This window comes from Misgurnus anguillicaudatus, chromosome 24, assembly GCF_027580225.2.
Source record: "Misgurnus anguillicaudatus chromosome 24, ASM2758022v2, whole genome shotgun sequence".
NCBI classification, from domain to species: Eukaryota; Metazoa; Chordata; class Actinopteri; order Cypriniformes; family Cobitidae; genus Misgurnus; species Misgurnus anguillicaudatus.
In genome coordinates, this window is record NC_073360.2 from 18,558,558 (window position 1) to 18,580,366 (window position 21,809).

Consider the following 21,809-nt stretch of genomic DNA (forward strand, 5'->3'; position numbering starts at 1 on the left):
CTTCTCAAACATTACTCACAGGACTGCACACCCTGAGCCATGACGTTGGCCGAGGGAAATGAATCAGCTGGACCTCATTCTGTGCCAGCACTTACTTCAGTCCAGATCATTGATGAAACAAGCCAAATCTGTTTTTATTAGACTGGTGGCGGTGACCACATATTATTATTCACACTACATATATACAGAAATACAGTTGTCACAACTCTTCTAAGTGCGTTAAGCAACAGATGATTCACAGATCTCATCTACAGAGATCTCATTATTTAATAACAAAAATTGTTTCAGTCTAGAGTATTTATTTTGAATAATGTTACATTTTTTTTAATTAAAGAGCCCATATTTAGATTTTCATGATTTTACATTTCTTTGGGTGTGTTAGTACATGTTAACGATCTGCAAAGTTACAAATCCCAAAGTCTACGATGATGCAACTTATCATCTCCAACAGAAATCTCTTTTCTTAGACAACAATAAATGGAAGGATTGTTGGCTTTACTTCCGCAGCCCATTGACGCGGACTCGTGGACACATTTTCATAATTCCGTATGAAACATAATTCATTTGTTTCATATTTAAAGAATTTACTAGTTACTATTCAAACACGAATTTTGAGCAGTGTAGAGTAGCGCTTGTTGTTGGTTGTTTTTACGAACACGAATGCAAACGTGGTTTTATGGTTTAGTTTCCTTACCTTACCAATCTGTTACATTCTGCTAAAGCCACGCTGGCAAAGTTGATCAATCAGCTTTTTCTGTGTTAGATTCGGGCTCGTATTGTTAAGGTAGTAAAGACGATATTATCCAACACTGTATCTTTAAGCTTCAAAAACGATCTTTAAAAACCAATGGATGACGTTACGGGCACCATGTCCATATTTTTTACATTCTATGGGTGATATGCACCTGACTTATGATAGAAAGGTGGGAGAGGGGCAGCAACAAGGGAGAGTGAACTGGATGCACCGTAGACGTTATTGCCTGCACATTATATTAATATAATTATATTTAAATACATCTGTACTTTGATGTCATATTGCTCTGTGCAAAGTTTAACACGTCTATCGACGTGCGTCTTGATATACTGTTTATGGTTTCCTAACAAAGTTAGCATCCAAAAAAAGCACATGCCTGCATGATCATATCACTGTATTATTTACTGCCACGCGAGCCACAAATTAAAGCTTGCCGAGCCGCATGCGGCTCGCAAGCCACGCAACGAGCAACACTGGTGTAGACAGACAAATTGCTTGTCGCTGGAATCTTATCGAGTCGGGTAAGTTTAGGACAGTGTGTCCGACTCAGAATTAAAGACCCAACACTCTCCCCAGGCACCACCAAGTCCATTTAAACTGGAAAGCAGCTCGGCTGTACATTTCATTGTTCAAGTCCCTTGCCAACGCAGTGCTTTACTTCAATAATCTATTTACATTGGAATTGCACTTCTGCTCCTACATGATTAATAGATTTACTTTTTCCCAGGACAGACAGAACTGTTTTCTTTTCTCCTTCCTTTGCTCGAGCATTTTTCTTCAGCAGAAAACTCAAAATCATTCATTGAAAACCGAACAAACACATATTAGCGTGGACAGCAGGAAAAGACATTTTTGACAGCCTGGCAGTCGATGCGTCATGCCATTCTCTAGAAAATAACATCCTCTGTTCTGCAGTTGCTATGGCCAGCACATGACAAACAGGGAGGTGGTAATTGGTATGAATTTCTTTATGATACATTCACACCCTCTGTGGTGAGATTTGCATCTGTATACTTTGTAAAAACACGAGCTGAATGGCAACCGCAGAGATGTTGCATCATGTAACCAGAAACAAAAAGGAAGAAAAAATGCTCCTATCCTATCGTCTCCAATTCAAATCTCTTTTCTTGGACTGCACTGAACGCAAAGATTGTAGGCAACAGTTTACTTTCACAGCTAGTTGACGTGGCGTCGATGCACATTATCATAATGCGGTCTGCTTCTGACTCACAGCCTGTAAGTAACCTATGTTTAAAGAATTTACTACTGACTATTCAAACCATGATACAAACACAAGTTTTGAGCAAAGAAAAGATGATATTATCTTCTTTTAGGAGCTGATCTTCCAAATATGGTAAGGAGCGTAGCATTTCCTTCATATGCTTGAGGTGTTCAGGCAATCGCAAAGCACTGGATGGCCGGCCAATCCAAGCACACCACGCTTTTCAGAACGATAAGCTTTGTAGAAATCTGCGGGTCATAGAGGAGCAACAATAACAAAATACACAAAGTAACGTTCTGTTAAGCAACGTAATTGGGGCAAATGATTTTTGAATAGTGTGACACACAGATGCTTAGAAAATACCACTGGATCTACAAAGTTAAATAGCCCCGTTTAAAATTTGTTAAGGGGACAGCAAATGACAGAAGACAGAAACAAAACTGGGAAATGAACCAGACTCAAACTCAAGTCGCCCACAAGTGTAAAACAGCATGTGCTAACCGCTAGACCATGAATCCAACAAATAAAAGATATTAAATCATAAAAGCCTTCTTATATTTCCCATGGAAGGTGAGTATCTTTAGTCTGTCTTCACCGCCCACAGCCCATATGTACAGCAATCGCTCCGAAAGCAACACAAATCACCATGGCGTCTATAAGCAGCCGGGTTCGAGAGATGAAAGAGATATTTTAACTTAGCTACTGCTCGAGACATGCATTATTAAAGGCAAGAGCTATATGACAGAAGACGCTGCATATATCATGATGAGACAAGCGGCGCTCAGCGCTCTTGTCTCAGCTGACGGTGGCGACCCATTTAATTTTCCTGGACACAAATGGAGAGATACACACATGCACCCCAGTAAGGTCATGTGGAGCTCCTTTCTGGAAGAGCAGCCTAATGGTCTCTGGCTGTTTGTCAATTATTCATAGAGGGTGGTAGTGCTTTTTGCATGGCAGTGTGCTTTTTAAAAGCGAGATAACAAAGCCCTACAGCGGCTACATGGGCCGCTCGTCCTAATGGCCGCTCAAATCATGCATTCAAAGATTGATGTTATTGGTCAGACCAGTGTCTGGAGGGCCATGTTTTGGCCAAAGAGAGCTGAGGCCCAACTAGGATGGTGAGCTGGAATCTATGCAACCCCTCTGGGATGAAGGACAAGGTTTAGTGTTTATCACCAGCCATTATCGCCCTACAGGCTCCTTCTGTGTAATATCATATCATTGCCTTCTCAAAAATGAGCTATGATGGTTTTATTGGTTTATTTCCCCTCTAGGACTGCAGAAAGATCAAGTCTTGAGCTAGCATGTTTGCATGACTGCCTCAAAGGACAGCAGACAGCGTCTCTTTGCCCGGCTCCTCCAGGTGAGCTCTTCTGCGGGGTTGCAGCATCAGGTTGGAAAAGTCTTCTTGCATTTGAGGGTAAAACATACAGTGGCAATTCAGTGTATGTAAGGCCTTAATGGTTTAATCATAAACGGCATGTAGTAAAACATAAATGCCAAAACATTTAATAACTTTCTTCACATTACCTACTTAATTTATTACTATAATACAAGCTGTAGCTGACAAAGTTTGCAGGCTCAAACCCGTAACCAGTGTCCCCTTGAGCAAAGCACTGCACTCGAAGTTGCTCGAGGTGGGCTGTATAAAGTTTACTAGATAAATGTCATCCGTTTATTTATTACTTTTTTAACGGTATGTAAAGCACTTTGAATTACCTCCTTGTATGAAATGTGCTATGCAAATAAACTTGCCTTGCAGATTACTGTTAAGCACTGGAGTGTAATGTTATATCATGAATGTATTAAACACTTTGCACATAATGTATATATTCTGCAATAAAGACTTTAGGTAAGTAAGAGAATAAAATAGGAATTCACCGAAATTTCGTCCGCTGAAAATGGCATTATCGGTTTTTGGCCAAAAGAAAAAACAACCAAATTATAAACGGCCCTCCGCTTCTTAGATTTCAGTCTCACTGCAAAAGTTATCACAGGACTACACAGCTCCTCTGCCCGTGATTTTGCTTCCAGATAATTTACTCACCACCATGCCAAATGTTAATGTCTTTTTTTGTTCGGTCGAGAGGAAATTGGGTTTTTTGAGGAAAACATTTCAGGATTTTTCTCATTTTAATGGACTTTAATGGACACCAACACTTAACAGATTTAATGCAGTTAAAAATTGCAATTTAAAGGTCTCTAAATGATCCCAAACGAGGCGTCTTATCTAGCAAAACAACAAGAAAAATAAAAAATATGCACTTTTAAACCATAACTTCTCATCTATCTCCTATCCTGTGGCGCGCCAGCGCGACCTCACGTAATTGCGTAATGACGTCGAAAGGTCACGTATTACATATATGAAACGCACATTTGCAGACCATTTTAAATAATAAACTGACACAAAGACATTAATTATTATCATTCCACATACAACGTCAGAACGGTCCTCTTTCTCCACACTTGTGAACAACACTGGGGCATAGTTTCGCATTCGTCATCCGTGACCTCTTGGCATGATGACGTATTGCGTGAGGTCGCGCTGGATCGTCACAGGACCGGAGGAAGAAGAGAAGTTGTGGTTTAAATTTTCATATTTTTTATTTTTCTTGTCAAAAATGAATTTTTTTTGCTAGATAAGACCCTTATGCCTCGTTTGGGATCATTAGAGTCCTTTGAAACTGCAATTTTAAACTGCATTAAAACTGTTACGTGTTAGGGGTCCATTAAAATGAGAAAAATCCTGGAATGTTTTCCACAAAAAACATAATTTTTTCTCGACTGAACAAAGACAGACATCAACATTTTGGATGATATGGTGGTGAGTAAATTATCTGGATTTTTTTTAAGAAAATAGACTAATCCTTTAATAATCTGTTTAATCCTTTAATAAGCATCGGAGATCATGCGCACTAACTCATTTTTAAGTTTTAAGTTCAACCGTTCAATTTTTTTAAATATAAATATATATTTTAGTAATTTTCCGTTTTCGGCCAAATGCAACCAGAATTTTTGGTATCCGTTTTGGCCCAGAATTTTCATTTCGGTACATCACTTAAAAAAAAAAAAATTATATTATATATATATATATATATAATCCAGAATGCCTCTGAAACCCTAAACAGTGCGTGCAATGTGTGCTTTATTGATTACAAGGCAGGGTGCCTATTTTTGAGAAATGCTTTGGAAAAGAGAGTAAGGTTGAGTACCAAAACACACTTGTAGCCACTCTGCTGTAAGGGGCATGTCTACTAACCGACATCGTTGCCTGGGCTGAGTATGGGTGGGGCGGGTCTATCAAAAGAAGGTCCAGATTCTATTGGGGTAGGGGCGTGTTGGTTTAGGTGATTCAAAAGTCAACATTGGCTTTCAGAGATTGTGCACCCTTAATATTTGGTGGGGGACCTATAATCTTTCTCAGGCCAAGCACCACAACATGCATATAATACTACCATAATACATTTAACAAACTGCTTACATTTTAAAGCTATTAAAAATATTTTTAGTATTACACTCTTTTTATTAAAATGTTTTCTTTTCTTAATAGCCAAAACTTAGATAACGTGTCGAAGAATGAGATGAGTTTTCTAATGTCCAAATCAGAGGTTTAGGGACCCAGAAGTGGGTCGCACAGTGGTATCAGGTGGGTCTGGCAAAGTCATTGGTTGTTGTAGTGAATGACACAAAAACAGTTTTGTCAAATGAATGGCAATTTGGATATCAGGTATTTTGGGATTGCAATTAAACTTACATTTAATTCATACAATGAAAACATAAACTACTTCCTTCTAAAAGAGAACAAATGTATTAAATGTATTTTTGGTATTTCTGGATTTTTATAAAAAATAATTTGGTGTGTCCTGAGATACATTATACATGTCTAAGTGGTTTGCGGAATAAAAGCGTTTGGGAACCACTGATCTAGTCAACAAAAACCAAACAGTCCTCTTCCCTATCCATCCCTCAATCTTTCTGAATTTTTCTCTAGAGAACCCAGGTTTGGACCTCCAGCACTCCATCAGAGAGACGGCGCAGTAGTGCTCACTTAGTGCTCATTTAGGATTTTTATGGATAACCAAAGCAGTTAGCCAACCTCTCAAAGAAACCACAAAAGCACAGAGATCCCGTCACGAGAGGGCTCTTACTAATTTGACAGAGCCTGGGTGGAACGCCTGAGTACTTACTGGAGCAGACACCACAGACGCAAAGAGCACTCAAGTCTTGCCCCAGGACACCTGAGCAACGGAGTAGAACAACAGTCAAGTACCTGTTGAAGTCACAACAGATCCTCCAGTAAGATTCTTTAGACTGATCTGTACAGAACAGCAATCACATCTTCATAAATCACCCAATAAGATTGAAAAGGCTTATGAAGCAGCTGGTAAAAGCATCAACAGCGTAGAGATTCCCAGAAAGGAAAAGGGAGAGCTAAAGCTACTGCAATGATTTGTTTTTTCAATTTGATTATGTTTACAGGCTAAATAAGTATTTTGGGTATTGCTGGGGTGTTCTGATTGGTTGCTATAATGTTCTAGGTGCGTTATAAGTGGAAAAATGAGGAGCTCGGACGCAAAAGCTGCGGTCCATTAAGTCCGATAAAAAAATGCTCATTTAAACATGTCACACGCACTTTGCATCTGAGCTCTTCATATATTGACATCACTTCTGTTTTCTTATGATAATGATCTTAAACATCAAAGGCTTTACCCTGGTAAAGAAAAGGCTGATTAAGTCAGATTCACACAAATGTATTCCTTTTATTTGGCCTTGGAAATGAATCATTGGCAATTTGGGCGAGATGTGTCATCATCACACAAACATTCAGTGTCCATTCAGTGTCTGTATACTGTATGTTACTAATTGCTTCATTCTGTTTTTCTTTTATAACACAGTGTTCACCTTTCCCTTTTTAAACAGACCATAAAAAGAAGCGCCTCTTTTTATGGACCAGACTCCATTTTCAAAGCGCTGCTTTTAACTCGCTGTCCTTTCAGCTTCCTTCCAAATGTTTTTCAGAAGAGCAGAAAACACATCAGTCGCCAATAACGCTCCATTACTGAAAGCATTTCTGAATGCTAAAAGCAGTCACAGCGTCACACGTGCAATGAGTTTTAAACCTCAGACTTTAATTTAACATGTTCCTAATACCACAAAATCACCCGTCGAAGAAATTGCAGAGATCAAGCTATAATCCTACACTGTAAGAAAGGATGTGTTCATTTTTTTCACATTGTTTTGTGTTATGCTATTTAAACACATTATGTGCCGATTTTGTGTTCAAATAAATAAAAAGGAACAAGACAAGATGTGTTGAAACAACACAAAATGTGTGTTTCCAATAATAACACAGATGTGTCTAGTTACGGAGAACACATTTAATGTGTTGTGCTTATCTAGACACAAGGTGTGTTGTTTAAACACATCCGTTTTAAGACTGTACAATAATCTATAATGTGTATACTGTAATAATAATCTTGTATAATACATTTTTACTATCCAATCCCTCTTTAGATAATGGGTACATAGCTGTTATCTAAATAGGGACTGGATAGTAAAAATGTATTATACAGTATGTGACCCAGCTGTGAAAACCCAAAGTCATTTATTATCCTACCTTCTGTACATAATGTAAATAAGATTCTGTGAAAATATATGACCTTGACATCTTTAATTTTGACTGAGTACGGTCATGTCAAAGACTGAATCAATGCGAAATCAATGATTAAAATAAAACTTTGATGCTTCTAATACTAGATCATGAGACTTTAGCCTGGATCTCACAGACAGGGTCACATAAATGTAAAATATCTTGTTGACAATGTGATAAGCCACAATCATGAATATTAAACAGATTTTAATCCGAATGTATCGTCCCCATTCCAACACATTCTATAAAGCACTATTCAGTCTTCAACCATTTGTGCTATCAAAAAATGTAAATTGCTCCTGAACACTGCACTTTTTGAATATATGGTTTATTACAGTAATTTCTTGCTTTCCATGAGGCAATCGCTGCTGTTTTCATGAAACGTGAAAGGGCCGGATCTGAAGAGTGAGCTTACGGTGTTAGGAGAGCACCACATTTGTGAGAATATTTTTCAAATAAAACAACTTTGAGAACTGGGGTAAAAAGCCTTCTGAATGAAAACTTTGTATTGGTACATCGGTAAGGTGGTGTGTACACCAAAGCAGTTAAACGCAGCTTAAAAGCCAGGTGGATGCCAACTGTAGTTGCTTGCCAGCGTTTTCTTTAGCTTGCAAATGTTTCAACCAATCATGGAAAAAAGTCGAGTGCCGGTGCTCAGCACAGACAAAATCGTCCAGGTCCTAACCCACGCCGCTTCCACTGGAAAAAATTGGCAACATGCACAGTACGCAAGCACAAACATCTTTGTGTACATGCACCCTAACACTAAAAAGACTTCTATGTGTCTACTAAAGTATATATTTTTAAGTCTATCGTGTTAGATTCTTTTGTTCACTAGCTTTGAGTATTGCTAAATAAAAACAGTAACAATTAATTTCAGTTTTTTATATTATTATCCATTTAAAGTCTATTGACCTATTTTTGCTTTAGGTTTTAAAGGGTTAAAGAGCTTTAAGAGCAAACAAATAAACAATGAGAATGTATCACTGACAGTAGGGTATCATGATAAATCGTATGTGATGGTCATGCGCATCTCATCAGTAAAGCCAGTTCCTTGATTAGTGGTAAATCGCCATCACCTGCTTTCAGATGGAGCGGCATTTACTACATAAAGCCGTAGTTCACTGATAATAGGGAAAATTTTGCATGCATTAATTATCGCAGACACATCGCCTGCGATATGTATGTGATATGGCTCAGCTTGTCAGTGAACTACGGCTTTGTGTAGTAAATGCTGCTTCATCTGAAAGCAGGTAGTGGCGATTTATTACTAATAAAACAAGAACTTTACGGACGAGATGCGCATGACAATCGCATGCTAGGCCTGGCAATCTCAATACATTTTAAGGATCTGGGTTATTGTGAATCACTCACTAAAGTGATCCGGGTTGTGTGAGTCACTTGAGTCAGTATTGCTAAATCGCCAAGGAAACTCAGTACAGACCCACGTGTAACAGGCTGATCCGCGCGACTCGAGATTCTCAGAGCCGGAAACATTGCAGACTCGCAGACCATGGGACGCATGAGACTTTACTTGCTCTACAGATCCACTAACCGGATGATTTGCGCAAACTGTCTCGAGTCTGCAATGTTTCCGGCAGATCTGTGACTCTGCAGTGTTTCCGGCTCTGACACGAGAGGCAGTTCGCGCGGATTAGCCGGTTACGAGTTGAGATTTTCTCGAGTCGGAGCCGGAAACATTGCAGATCCGCATGTCTCTCGAGTCCGCAATGTTTCCGGCTCTGAGTGAGAATCTCAGGTCAGTTTGCGGCTCGCGCAGATCAGCATGTCTCTCGACTTTGCAATGTTTTCAGCTCTGAGTGAGAATCTCGGGTCAGTTCTCGTGCAGATCAGCCGGTTACGAGTGGATCTATAGAGCGAGCCAAGTCTCATCAATAATGTTGCAATAGGTTTGTGTGTGTTGTGGCGCTGTTTATGGTTTTACATTGAATTGTAGTAGGACTCAACTGATCCGGGTTAATGATACTAGAGACTCGTAACTCATGAGTTAATTTTAAGATCCGGGTGAAAGATCTGAGTGAGTCACGACTCAAACAGGTCTATCGCATGCAATTTATCGTGCAGCTCTAACTGAAAGGCCTAGATGAATAGCAATATATTTTAGATATATCACCGGCACTAACCTGAAGTGCAACGTAATGTAAAGAGAGGGAGAACAGATGCAGTGGAAGGTCAGACTAAAAATAAGTATTCAGTGCGCACAGCATATCTGAAAAGATGAACGACAGGCCAGACACACTGAGAACGAAAAGATCCAAAATAAACAAAGAAAAAATGTCTGGCCCCCTTGAACCATACGCTTTTCATTAAAAACAGTTATTTCGATTTTAAAAATGGCAACCAGAAGTCAAATCTCTTCAGGGGATGTAAAGAGGCTTGACTGATTCATGCATTAATGGCGTGTGACCTCTTTTGTGTTTTGGAGACTTCAATGACTTCTGTAGGCCACATGTTACATATCTCACAAAAGTCATGAACCATGCGACCAAAGCTTTGTAGTTTTACTTTACTCCAAGTGATAATTGAAAAAGATTAAGACTGCAAAACATTTGAGTAGGCCTTAACAAAAGAGAGGATAAAAAGTCCTAAGTTAAAAAAAATGATGAGTAATAAGCTCATGTGGGAGTCTTTGGGAATTAGGCATCTATTTTTCCTATTGGAAAAAGTAATTGTCACTCAGGTTCCAACTTGCATGAACATGTTTTATTGCAGCAGGAATGCTGCCGAGTAACCATGCCCTCAGTTTGGTCTATTCAGTGTATAGCCCAACAGATTAGTGATACGCTAAACTGTCTAAAAGCTGCTACACAGCACATTGTGGTAAAACTGATCTTGTAAACACAACTGCTCTACATAGATCAAGTTCTTATCTGTCAGAACTAAAAGGAATGAATTATTGGACATTGAGAATTTAGTTACAAAATGAGAAACGCCTGCACACATCTGGAGAATTACAAATAAGTACACGTGCATAAACACATTTTGCTGTGATATCGAGAATTTTTAAAACAAGACAAATACAGCTGGTGACATTCCCCAGATAAGATAAGTGAACAGAGCTCAAATGACCCAGATGGCTAATAAACACAAGATGTTGATTCTGGAATGAATGGGTAAAAATATTCAGGGTTATAAGTGAATATTCCTAGATACTTAAATCAGTATGCAACTAAACCACTGGACCCCATGCAAGTCAATGAAGGAAATTCCCCTGCCCTATGAACCTCAGATCCATAACCTAAAAGTCTACAGGTCATTGGCACTTACTTGGAAAGTGAAACGCCTCCTGCTTTCCCAATGAGCTCTTCGTGGTGCAGAACTGCATTGTTCCAAGGAATGTTCAGGAATTGCAGAAGCGTCCTCATCCACTTTTCTGGGTGAAGGACGAGCTGTTCGTAGTGCATGGGTAGGCACTTGTCAGCTGCCTCTAGGCATTGTGTGTACATTGTCTCTATGGCCCGATTCCACTTTGTAAGGCAGTCCCGATAGCTGCTCAAGTCAAACCCGGCAATGGTGACCTTACGGGAGATCATGGAGTGAACGGAGGCCCTGCCGTCACGTATCATGAGGATGAACTTAGCATGAGGGAAAATCTTAGCCAGATAAGTAAGTGATTTAAGGGCAAAAGGGTCTTTATTACACAGATAAGTGGCCGGCTCCCCGTGTTTTACGATGATCTCCAGCAGGAACGCCTGCATGGCCGAGTCCAAGACCTCGTCTGTTACTCCGGCTTCGTCTAGACGCATCTTCTCCCTCCCAGAGCGGCTCCACATCTGTTTCATGGCCAGAATGCGAGGGATGACGCGGGTCTCTTCCCCACAGCGTACATCGGGGTGGGCGTCAAGCATGGCCCGCATAAGAGTTGTCCCACTGCGAGGCACGCCACCAATAAATATAAGCGGCATGTCTTTATTGTAGATGAAAGGGTTGCTGAGGTTCTGGCCTGTACGTAGTGTTGTGCGCAAACTGCTCAGCAGCGGCTGGCTGCGTTCCTCGATCCGGTGGTGGCACTCCATGGCGTGTCTACCTAGGTAGAAGACTGTGACTGAGCTGATGACCAGGCAGGCCACTAGTAAGTTCTGCTTTAACTTGCCGATCATCTCGAGGGCGAGCGGGCCAGGGGGACAAAAAAAGGAGGAGGGATTAGAAAAGGGCCAAGGTGTGAGGTAAGTTGAAGACCCGATGCTCAGGACTGGCCACGATGGAGCGAGCAGAGGCTGGGATCTGCTGTGCGCAGCGCTCGTCGGGTACCTGACTCCATCAGGCCTACAAAAAAAAAAAAACACACAGCAGAAGTCCATTATCCACTCAACATTATATAATTACAGCTTTTGTAAAGACTAAACTAAACTATTGATCAAAGACTAACACTGCAAATCGCAGTTAAAAATCCAAATGAATACCATTAGCTGCAAAAACTAATAAAGCCAGTCAGCAAGGGCAAAAAGTATCAGACTTCAACATATTGTACGATAAGCACAATTGGATTTTATATAGAGATTCTTGCGAGAGAGATACAGTCTGAAATCAGAGAGCAATCTGATCAGATATCTTAAGCTTGACTCATGTTTCTTCCCACTCCCTATGTACAAAGAGCTCACCTCCGCCAACAACATGATGTATGACCTTGCAGTCTTTAATCTGCACCAAGCGGCGCACAATTTTAAGAAGTGGGCGGACAAGTTGACAAAACAAGCACTATACATAAAACTTGACCACATGGTTTTGGCTCTGCTGTGTTGGGTTTGCTGCAAGGTTTTCCCTGTGCTTTTCTCTGACCACCGATCAGTTTAACGGCACTGAAATTAAACACACTTGTGAAGAAGAAACAGCAAAACAGAATCCCTGCATAACACGATGTAAACTAGATGTATACATTTAAAACACAATGTGTGGGGCTTGCCCGCACAAAACTTGCCATCGCAATGCTGTTGGTGGTTGCCAAGGCGTGCTGCTGTGGGGTTGCCAAAATGTTCTGAGAGGCTTTCACTGTAATGTTATAGTGTTATAAACAGTTGCTAGGTGGGTTTTATGATGTCTCTGGTAGTTGGTTTTGCCTTGATATCTTAGCAACAAGACTGCAAAATCTGTCTGAATAACTGCAATAATTTGGCCTAAACAGCACTGGTTTCTAGGTGGTTTCTTGCACTCTAAAAACGCTGGGTTGTTTCAACCCATGGTTCGGTCAAACATGGACATCTTTTAGGTTAATCATGTAAATCATAAGTTCTTCCTCATTTTACCCATTTCATTGTAATAAAACATCTTAGCAAGTCACCCAATTTAAGGTATAATTTATGTCTGTACTGTAGCATCAAAACCAATTATTGTACTTCATTGAAATCCATAACCCCAAGCATTTGCCAGAACAAGCTGTAAGTGTTTCTTTAACTCAATTTACCTACTGCAAATCTCTTATAGTGGTATTATAACCTTCAAATACACATACACAAATATAGCACACAAGGTCAGTCGTAGTTCTCACTATATTACTAAATAAGTCTCATCAAGGGAACAAAATGTGTGTAGAGGTTTAAGCCATGCCCCTCAGAGTATGAATACCATGGGACTCTCTCAAGCTAGACGCTCTCCTAAAGCAGGCCAGTCAGCACAATGACCCACCTGGGAACTCGGCCAATAACGTTTCTCAAGACACCTGAACCCGGTACCACTCGGATTCTATTTCAGGATGTTGGTGATGGTAAAGTGACCCTTAATTGACACAGCTCTTCATCTATGTCCAGATAAAGGAGATTAGATAGGATCGCCATTATTCATTATTGCCAAGAAGTTCTTAAAGAGCCAGCGTCACATTACACTGCAACCTACATTATAAAAAAACAAACACTTTGTGGAGCTAATTTCCCCTGCAAATGCACTTACATGTACCGACAGTCACCTATTCAGGTTCAGATGGTACTGACGTTTCTACTGAGGGTGCAGATTACAAATAATGAACTTTAGAAGCACACCTAAAATTTGTGCAACAAGATAAACCTTCACATCACATTAAATAGACAAAGAGAGAGAAAGAGAGAGAGATTTCCATTTAGAGGTGGATGACATGTTCAGATGTACTCAAGGACGCCACCTCCGCTAAACACACCATAATTCTTAAGCAAACACACACACACACATTTTCATGGTCATTTAAAAAAGTATTCGAACCCATAGAAAATATCTTGCACTAACTATCTCTTCTTCTTCTATATTTATTCTCCATGTCATTCTAGCAAGTTAATCCATAAACATTAGAGGTCGACCGATATGGCTTTTTCTCTGGCCGATGCCGATATTTAGAAATCAGGGCAGCCGATGGCCGATATGTTTGGTAGATTTTCTATATGTACATAATAATCAAAATGTTCTCATCATTAGCAGATATTTTAAATGTAAAAATGTCACTATTTAAGTCAAAGTATTTAAAAAAATTATGACTGGTCTTTCTGAAGAGTTTTACAACCTCCTCTGCACCATGCAATTATCAGACACACTCTGCTGTCATCATCTATGATCAGTTTTTTACCATGGCTTTAATTGCTTTGTAGAATAAAATCCTTCTTTGGTAGACCTGATAAATTATTTATTCATCATAAAGTTAACATAGTAAATGTCTATGTTTTTTAGATGAGACTGTTATTTAGGGCAAATCTTTCTAAACACATTAACATTCTCATTTCTGAGGCGCTATAAGTGACTGATTGTGCTGACAGTGACGTCTTGTGAGTTTAGTGTTGGGACAGATCTGTTGTTTCAACCGTTCATTCAAACGAATCCGTTCAAAGGAGTCAGTTCGCGAGTCGGACGCGTTGTGTTCTAATCCAGGCTGAGCAGCGCAAAACTGTAAACAAAGTGTTACTGTAACAACACGAAAAACATTTCCTCGGTGGATATGATTTGGTCTTCCGACCTTTCGCCATCGAGTCAGGTTGGTGTTGAGTAATAAAAGCAGGGAGACAGTTTAAAGACAGAAAGCGTGCGTGCGCGGCTCTGCTCTCTCTGTCACGCAAACAAAGATCATCATCACTCATTAATCACATGAAATGAGCCTAATCTTTGCACGGAGAGTGCACCGCGAGACATAAGCCCGTCACGCTGTTGTACTGGCTGCTTAATTTGCGCGATCCCGCCATCGTTTACTACAGCTGTTTGTGAACAAGGCACGGCTGCACACACGCGAGAGTGATCTGCTTGCAGCAAGAGGCAGCGTCACGAGTTCTACAACAACACTTAGGTGCCCGCAGATGCGCCTGCCTATTAAAGGCGCTCTAAGCGAATTGAAGCGTTTTAGACCACAAAACATTTTTTTGTTACATACCGGAAACATCTCCTCACTATCTGCTTGCTGCCTGTCCGCTGATCAAACTGTAAAAATTGCGATCTCTGTAGACAGCACAGGCTTCACAAACGGCAATATCAACAAGTGGCCAAACCGAGCATCACAAAGCAAAACAAAGTATTCCAGCCAATAAACGACAAAAAGGATTTGGGGGTGGTGATTGGGCGCGTTCATGAAAGCACGGAAGAGAGGGGGAGGGGGAGGAGTTAGCTACGCTCCGTCTGTTTGAAAACAGTTTCAAACGTCAACAATAACTAACGTCTCGCAGATTCGCTTAGAGAGCCTTTAATTGGCCTAATTTTGCAGCAAAATCAGCCAAAGACGTTTTTTTTAAATATGCCAAAAATCGGCCGACCTCTAATAAACATACTGGGGAAGGTGCAATTTGGTATCTCCACAAGGGCTGTCACGATTATGAAATTGGCTGACGGTTAATTGTCTGATAAATTGTGACGATTAATTGCCTGTTTTAGCACTTTTACATTAAATTCTTCTAATTTTTTTTCTTTGTTTATGAAATAATTTTCACACATTGTTGTGATTATTTAAATCTTTTGCAAGGTTTACCTGACAGTAAATATTAATACACATAACACATATTTAAAAGTAATCTGATAACGTTTAGTTTATACAGGAGCTGCAGCTCCCCCTTGTGTTTTTTAGAGAGATGTGCAATCATTGCGGTGATCTGAAATCATTGCGATGAGGTCAAACAATCGCGATGAGACAATTATTTAATCATTGTGACAGCCCTAATCTCCAATTCACCTAACTTCCATGTTTTTGGTTTGTGGAAGGGAAACCAGAGTTCTTGGGGTAAACCGAGGGGCAACCTTCCGATCTCTCTAATGAAGCCAATACGGAAGTGACTTAAAATGCAATTCATTGACTGGCCACTTGAGGCTGGCTGGATTGCGACGGCAGGCAACGCCTACTTTAAAGGCAGAGTCCACGATGTTTGAAAGTCAATGTTGATATTTGAATTCACCTAAACAAACAAGCCCCTACCCCAATAGAATCTGGACCTTCTGTTGATAGACCTGCCCCACACATACGCAATCCGGCAAGGATGTCGGTTAGTAGACACGCTCCTTACTGCTGATTGGCTATAAGTGTGTTTTGGTAGTCGTCCCGTCTCCTTTTCCAAAGCGTTTTTCAAACATCGTGGACTCCGCCTTTAAGCTTCAAAAATGATCTTAACAAACCAATGGGTGACATCACGAACACTACGTCCATATTTTTTTACGGTCTATGGGGTAAACCCATGCAGACACAGGGAGAACATGCAAACTCCACACAGGGCTTGAACTAGGGACCTTCTTGAGGCAACAGTGACCAATTTTAGTTGACAAAGAAAGAACAAAGTAGGAGTGTTGTGTGGAGCTTTATCGGATGCCAGTCAAATGAACATGTAATGTTGTTGTTACTAACATATAATTTGTTACAAATCTAATAAATACATTTTCCAGGTATAGTATCGTAGTTAGAAATGACTGACTAAAAACAACCTTATTGTCTCTGAAATCTTCAAACTTTTTTTCCTGATCCTGACATCAATAAAATTTCCAATGAATCCCACAATGTCATTCCTGACATCAATCTTACGGCTTAATCGTAAGCTGATATACATGTCAGAGCTGTGACATCCCGAGTTTGCGTTGGCCACCCTTGATACGCCTCTCTTTCAAGGTCTGTGCAATTTTACTTTGATGGAGCGAGGCCTTGTTTGTGATGGATTTGTGAGCCACAGGCTGTTAGTGCTGACAGATGGTAAACAGGAATTCCACACCCAGAATCCTTACCGTAATGGATGAAGCGCCACCACAGGATAAGGAATGTCGTCACTAAAATGTGTCAAAAGATGAGTCACGGTTTCGACCTCTTCTCCGCTTGCTGAAGCTTCATAATAGTAGCTCGTACGTTAGAGACCCACTATAATTTATTCCATAGAGAAGCAGATCTCAATTGTGGCTAACACATAAGCTGAGTGGGATGTTGTGTAGTTTAGAGGAAATCTCATAGGACGCCTACATCACTAATCATTAGGAACACACCGAACAAATGGATGGCAATGAAAGGTAAGATGCCAGGCATGTTATTCGTGCATTTTAAAGTTAAAGTGCATTGATGTATACTGTAAGCCAGCAACCTCTAGATGTAAATCAGGCCACATCGCAGAACAACAACAGCATCTTTGTTGATTTATTATTGTGGTTAAGCAATGTTTGCTCTCACGTTTCACATTTGTAAAAGTGAAATCAAGAAGGTGTTGGTATTAAATTAATAGTGCTTCCACACTTCTGTTACAGATATCCTCCATTGGATCTGACATTGATCTGTTTGGGAATCCTCAGTAGACCAGTTCTGAAACCGGACGACTGCAACGTTTAATAATGAGAATGGGGGTCTCAATGTACTTTAACAATGGGGGGTTGCCTCAGGCACTTTTGGGTTACTTCATGCCAAAGGAATCCCCAAATCTGCAATTCACTGCATGTGACATTGTGAAACTTCAAAGCAAGTAATAGCAGTCATTTCACCATCCAGGATTATGGTCCAGCTATAAGTAACCCACTTCTAGCCAAAATAAACTTGAATTTGGTTACATGTCGTTTGTATAATATTCCATCATGTCAGCAAAGTCAACAGTGATTACAAGGGGTTTGGATTTATTTATTTATTTTTGGGCTATGGTTAAAACGTCTATCAAATTTATATTGACAGTTCAAATCTTGTATTGTTTTTTAACCTAGAAGATTGGTATCACTGTCCGCATGACTGTCATTGAAATATGTCAATATTAGTCTACTATTGTTTAGTTAATAACTTTCCAGATTAAATGTCTGTTTTTCGGCTTGGATTTTGTGAAATAATTTTCTAAATAAATGTGATGTATGGTCCACTGTGACTTATATATGTTATTTCGTCTTAATGACGCATTTTTGAATGATGCGGCTTATACTTCGGTGCGGCTTATAATCCGGAAAGTAGCAGTACGGTAGTCCAAAACAAATTAAAAGCTCATCCAACAAAACAACTAATTTTATCCAATTCAATAAATTATGCCGTAAAAAACAGCCTTTGACATATGAATTATGAAGCCAGAGAAAACTCTTACTAAAGTTACTGTGGTAGCACAGGAAATGTGATAAACAGAAGATTTAACAATTCATAGTACAAGCTCAAAAGTCTTCTCTTTCATACAGTACAACACTGATCCTTCCTAAGGAGTTTCAATCTGGACCACTTCAACAAAACCCTTCATGTACACCTCTGGAAATGAAATACAGCACCTGTAAGTGAATGAGCAATAGACAAAGTGAGCAGGATACTTTTCATTTTAGACACAAGGGCTTTTTGTTCAGAGGGCGAGATGAGGATGAAAACTGTTGCGGCAGAAAGCACTCTGAGAGAAAAGCCGTAACCCGTCCCAGGTTTTGTCAGTCATATGTCAGAGCCATTACACAAAAGACATACAGGAGGCCCTCGTGTCAACACTTTTTATAACAATTATGCACCTCCACCCACGTTCTACCAGTGGCCTTACTGGTTTGGACTGCAGCCATTTCAGCTTTTACACAACACCTATAGAGCCTGTTTATAAATATTTGGTATTAGGATGCGTTTTGGTCCATCGGATCATAAGTGGATGAGAGAGACACATTTACACCTTTTATTTAAATACGTCTCTTCTGTGACTGTCCACTTTCGACCACTTCTGTCCTGCTTCCTGAGGGGGTGGTATGTGGGTGAGTTTCTCTGCTTTCGTATAAATGCGAGCGGGAGAAATTATGGGTTTATATTGACCCAAACTAAGATTATGTCAGAGTCCGCTGCCTGTGTTGTAAACATGCTGCAAAGAGTTTTGCGCATACCGTAAAACTTCAAATAATAGCCGAGTCCCAAATAGACGCCTGTCTCTTTTAGACGCCTGGTGTGACGACAGGTTTGGGTAAATAAACGCCTGTCTCAAATAAAGGCCTGGTCTGTTTTTAAGTTTCGGGTTGTATTTAATCTTCTAAAACCCGTCAGATAGTCTGTTTAAGACAGTTCTATGGTGCAGATTGAACACGCTAAAGTTTTTTTGCTTACCGGTAGATGTCACGTGACAGACGCAGTCTTTCCGTTACTCATCACTACTATGACAACACAACAAGCTTCGTCGCCAGGATTGAGGTGATGATGACAGTAGCGAAGTGGCAATCGAGAGAGTCGGAACTTTTCCCGGTGGGCCGGTAGTGTTTTGAGGCCGCTGATAATAGCCGGGCTTTCAGTCTTTTGTCATGCATGCACTCCCGCCACACATTGTATTTCTCGCGCTGAAACACTATTTATCGTATTTAATATGCTGCAGCGCCCAAAATGTATCTGGCCGCACTGCTCTCTCTCTCTATCACGCCCGTCTTCCCTAGAGTTCTAGTCGAGCGAGCCAATACAAAAAAAGAGAAAGAGGCTACACAATAGCCAATCAGAAAATAGCACTGTTGTATCTGGGTAAGATTTCAAGCAACAACCAATAAAAAACATATCCTTGTTTGCTTTATTTATACTGCCAATAATTTAAGACTGTTGTTATTACACGAACTAATTTGTTAAACACATTCAAATTAAAAATAAAACGTAATATGTGGTAACCTCCTGCTGTCATGCTGGAACAATAAAATTAAAAGCCTGTCTCTTATAGACGCCTGTCTCTTTTAGACGCCTGGTGTGATGATAGGTTTGGGAAAATAAAAGCCCGGGCTATTATTTGAAGTTTTACGGTAAGATCTTTCTCTGATTTTTCAGAGCAATTAATGAAATAAGCTCGTGCAACTTGCTCACATGCTCGCAAAATGCAACAAAAATGAAAGAGGCGTAGAGCCGCTTCAGTTTTTTCAATGAAAGCCTTAAGATAGGGCTGTACACTGTGCAGTACTCCAGACTAACTTTTTTCACTAGGAGCACAGTGGCCCCCAACTGAAAATTTTAGGGGCACAACCAGAAAATTTAGGGACACATACCGTAAATCAACATGCTAACCAAATATTCACACAGTGGCGGCTTGTGACTGCTCATCCAAGAAGGCGCTAATTAAAAATAAGTGTTCGGATTGTCACGCGTGTTGTTCGCTTTTCCAAAATATGTGTCCTGCGTGTCGAGAGATCCTATGTGCATCACGTGTTTTATCAAAATAAGTGCCTGCTGCACACGCATCAAAACCGTTTATGATAAAAGAGACGCTCACGTTCCCAAAATACACGCTAGACACTTCCTTAACAGTAAACTCTGATTACGCATGAGATTATGGGAGTATCTGGCAAACGCGAGTGTCTCTTTTATCATAAACCCTTTAGACGCATCTGCAGCAGGCACTTATTTTGGCATGACACGTGATGCACACACAATCTCTCAAAGCGCAGAACACATATTTTGAAATTACGAACCAAACACATGACAAGCTACATACATGTTGTGAGAACTTCGCATCGTGCGCCCTCAAAAAAAGAAGTCACCAGCCGGCACCACTGCTTTCTACTGATTTACACTGTATTACTAATAAATACTTTATTGATAGATGCAGAAAGTAAAATGTGCTGTTGCAAATTCAGTGTCACATCACAAAAAAAGGTCAAATTTACTGGTCGTACATGTGTGACTTGATGTAAAATTCAGTGGCACACTCTCAAATTTTGGTGGTCTGGAGCCCTGCTGTGTGTTCACCCTAGATGTCCTATGTTAAAACATTGTGCTCGACACATTACACATTAGATCAATAGGCGGACAGTATACAGTGTTTTGTGGCTGTTCGAACACATTCAACCACATGTGCGTCTACACCACAGAAGCAATCCAGTCAAATGTGTTTTCGACTACAAAGCATTTTAATACCAGGTGGAAACAGGCTAATATCCACTACATCAAACACATCATCTGGTGACCATTAACTAAATATGATTATTTAATTAAGACTAAAACAAAGACTTGCATATTTCTCTCGTTCCAACTGGGATTTCAAAAACCAAAGGCTGTAAACTACAGCGCATTACGCTAATACTAATCTGCGACAGTCTTATTTCTTGTAGGGATGGGCACGGATATTCGAATATTCGAATATTCGATCTGCAATAATAATTCGAATTTAAAAAATGCTATTCGAATGTTTGTTTGTTTTTAATGTGCCACCAAAGGGTTACGACTTATTTAATGCTTTTCCACTTCATCTTTACTGTCTTTTACAGACTTAAATGTAAGATATACATGAACAATAATTCATATGTATTTCTGATTGTTTGGCAATGCAGATTGCAGACGAATTTAAGTTTTTCCATTAATCTCCGGTTTTGTGCGCCGCGCCGTATTTGGCCACTGGCTGGTTTAGTGAGGGCTCACGTGTTATTAAACGTGCTTCTCCGCCGCCCGCATCAACACATCATGAGAGATTTGTAAGCTTTCAGTTATAAAGTCTACTTTATTTTGTTAATAACGAGACAGACACGGAGAACGAAATGAAACGGAGAACATTTATTATATGCGGTGCTCTTTCGAAAATGAACCGGATAACTGCACACGGCAGTTTAAAGCAAAGCTCCGTCTTTGTAAAATGTTGTAAAATTAAGCTAACGTTAGCAAGGTTGCACAGTCAACAATTATGTATCGAGCCAGCTTACGTTATTTGTAAAATAATGTTAAACACAGATATTCAATCTTGTTCAATCCGTCTGTTGTTTTTATCGGATAAACATCATCACGAGGAAGAGTTTTCTCCGCAGCACCGGCATTATTGTATCTAGTCAGAAGAACGGGCTTTCACCGAAGCAGGTAGGATAAATACGGTTTT

At 40.0% G+C, this 21,809-nt stretch overlaps 1 protein-coding gene and 1 long non-coding RNA gene across 3 annotated transcripts in view; one reads left to right on the forward strand and one right to left on the reverse strand.

Moving 5' to 3' along the window:
* The window catches only part of tpst1 (tyrosylprotein sulfotransferase 1), a 47,058-nt gene that overhangs the window by 22,559 nt on the left and 2,690 nt on the right, over positions 1-21,809 (reverse strand). For both annotated transcript variants that reach the window (XM_073863557.1, XM_073863558.1), the window contains exon 2: positions 10,918-11,916. In XM_073863557.1, the coding sequence (XP_073719658.1) occupies positions 10,918-11,750 (833 nt within the window). In that variant the 5' untranslated portion in view covers positions 11,751-11,916. The remainder of the gene's footprint in view (positions 1-10,917; positions 11,917-21,809) is intronic.
* LOC141361664 (uncharacterized) lies at positions 15,635-17,889 on the forward strand. Its single transcript, XR_012367843.1, has 2 exons — positions 15,635-17,067; positions 17,299-17,889. It is a non-coding gene; the product is annotated as an uncharacterized lncRNA (long non-coding RNA).